This window comes from Aspergillus alliaceus (assembly GCF_009176365.1).
Source record: "Aspergillus alliaceus strain CBS 536.65 unplaced genomic scaffold BDW43scaffold_167, whole genome shotgun sequence".
Classification (NCBI taxonomy): domain Eukaryota; kingdom Fungi; phylum Ascomycota; class Eurotiomycetes; order Eurotiales; family Aspergillaceae; genus Aspergillus; species Aspergillus alliaceus.
Window position 1 is genome coordinate 1 of NW_022474850.1, and position 2,401 is coordinate 2,401.

Below are 2,401 nucleotides of genomic sequence, written 5' to 3' on the forward strand. Positions count from 1 at the left end.
TGACCGACATGGCCAACACGACCAACCTGATCATGACTGACCTGGCCAACATGACCAGCGCAACCGTGACCAACCTGACCAACCTGATCGTGACTGACCTGACCATGACTGACCTAACCATGACCAACCTGACTGACATGGCCAACACGACCATGACCACCATGCCCATGACCACCATGACTGACCTGACTGACCTCACCATTACCAGCGCAACCATGACCAACCTGACCTGACCAACCTGATCATGACTGACCTCACCATCACAGCGCAACCATGACCAACCTGACCTGACCAACCTGATCATGACTGACCTGACCATGACCGACCTGACTGACCTGACCAACATGGCCAACACCACCATGACTGACCTGACCTGACCATGACCAACCTGACCAGCGCAACCGCGACTGATCTGACCGGACCAACATGACCATGACTGACTGGACCAAACTGGCCAACTGGATTATAACTGACTGGACCATACCCGAGCGCACCGATTGGATCATGGTGATAGGAACCGGGTACAGGCCTCCGGAGGTAATATGGTTGATCAGGCAGCTTATAGGTAATCGGATTAGCTGCCTGAGGCATGATACTATTAGGGTAAACAGACTGCATCATAGCTGGATTGGGTATAGACTACCCGTTCTGGGAGGCTTGGCAGACCCCAACAAAACAAGACCCTAATGAAATCAGACCCGGACCAGTCCAATCACATATAATACGGCAGGGAAATCGGAGCGGGATAGAAAATTAGAGAAAAAAATAAGAAAAATTCAGATCCTAAAATCATGCTGATTGACCCAGGAATGAAGGACTTTGGGGGAGGGTATATAAAAACCCTGTACCCTCCCCCCCCCCGGTGGGGCCCACCGCGGGCCATCTGCCACTCAGCGGCCGCCCTGGGGCCCGACCCACCCGTACCCTGGGGGAGGGTACGGTCGAACCTATAAGTAGGACTCTACAGTGCTAGAGATACTAGAGATCTGGATTCAGTAAAGATTCCATCCATATATCTTAATATAAATAGCCTGAAAGAGATCCTGGGAAACGTGGTGTTTCTCCCAGAAACTAAATATCTTTAGATAGAATCTCTATAAGACTATATAGTACCGCTGTTTTATATAGAGATAGACCTGTATTAATACTATAGAATTATAGCTTAGTCTATTCCCAACATGCTGCTAGGTCTTATAGAGTTATGGATCTAATACTAATAACTTAAGAGTAGGATTAGTAAATAGATAGATATTCCCAGCAGTAAAGACCTCCTTAACACTAGAGTAGAACTGGCTATATAGTAATCCAGTCTATTACTAAGACAAGGCCCAGTATATCTTAAGTATTAAACTGCCAGTATCCTGGAGTAGACTAATTAGATAGAACTATATCTAAGAGTATAGTAATCTATAGAACTGCTGCTATCTAATCTATTCTATATAGAACTCCAGGCAATATCACTGCTATACTACTGTTTAGAGCCCGGGATTACCAGGATATAAAGGCTCCTGTACTGGATCTATACTTAATATAGAAAAGTATTCTGTATTCTTTATCTGGAAGAACCCAGCAGAACAGGTCTTCTTGTCAATATCCAGATAGAACTAGTCTAAAAGATAGGTACTAATACTGGTATAGTTTTAATACTACTGAAATAGCTATACCATGCTATCCCATATTATAGTCTTAGTAAGTATCTTAAGATTCTTACTCTAGATCAGGATTATCAGGTCCTGAAACTGCTATTGCCCAGGCTGTTAGATAGACTCTAGAATACTGGCCCATACCAGCAGCAGTATCTCAGGCAGGAGAAAATAGAACAGAAGCTGCTGCCATGTTACTGGATCTATTTACTGGAATTATAATTCTATTCCACAGGCAGTACTATTAAGCTGGCTGTGGTTAAAGCTAGATAAATAATACTGTACAAGAGAGCTATTATAATGCTAATAGATAGTAAAAAGAAGAATATAATCTATCCAGGTCTGAAAATCCTTATTCTATAAGCAGCTTAATTACTGCTTCTTCCAGTAGAGCTAAGGAAATAGTATATAAAGAGAGATATTCTTAAATCTAATAAACTAGCTAAAGATATAGTACAGGATCTTATATACTAGTCAGTGGATCTAATAGAATTAACTATACTAGTCCCAGTACTGAACTGAAAGGGAATCCAGGTATAAACTGGACTAAAGATTAAATACTACTATCTAAGTTAGATTCTATTATACTTCCTGCTTTGCTACTACTAGACTAGATATAAATCCTACTATACTATTAATATTAAAGATAACCTCTATTACTGTATCCGCATGATAATCAGTGGTAAGGCAGATATAAATCAGGTCAGGATTAGAATCAGGAGAGATTATATAAATATTATAATAGATCTATTACTTTT

General features: G+C 41.3%; 1 protein-coding gene across 1 annotated transcript; it reads right to left on the reverse strand.

Annotated features, from left to right (window-relative positions):
- Positions 1-361: 361 nt before the first annotated feature.
- Positions 362-958, reverse strand: BDW43DRAFT_295747 (uncharacterized protein; the record flags this gene model as incomplete). The annotated part of the gene is made up of 1 exon (XM_032044094.1): positions 362-958. A coding segment is annotated over one exon (234 nt), but the record flags the coding sequence as incomplete, so codon positions are not given.
- Between the last annotated feature and the right edge of the window lie 1,443 nt (positions 959-2,401).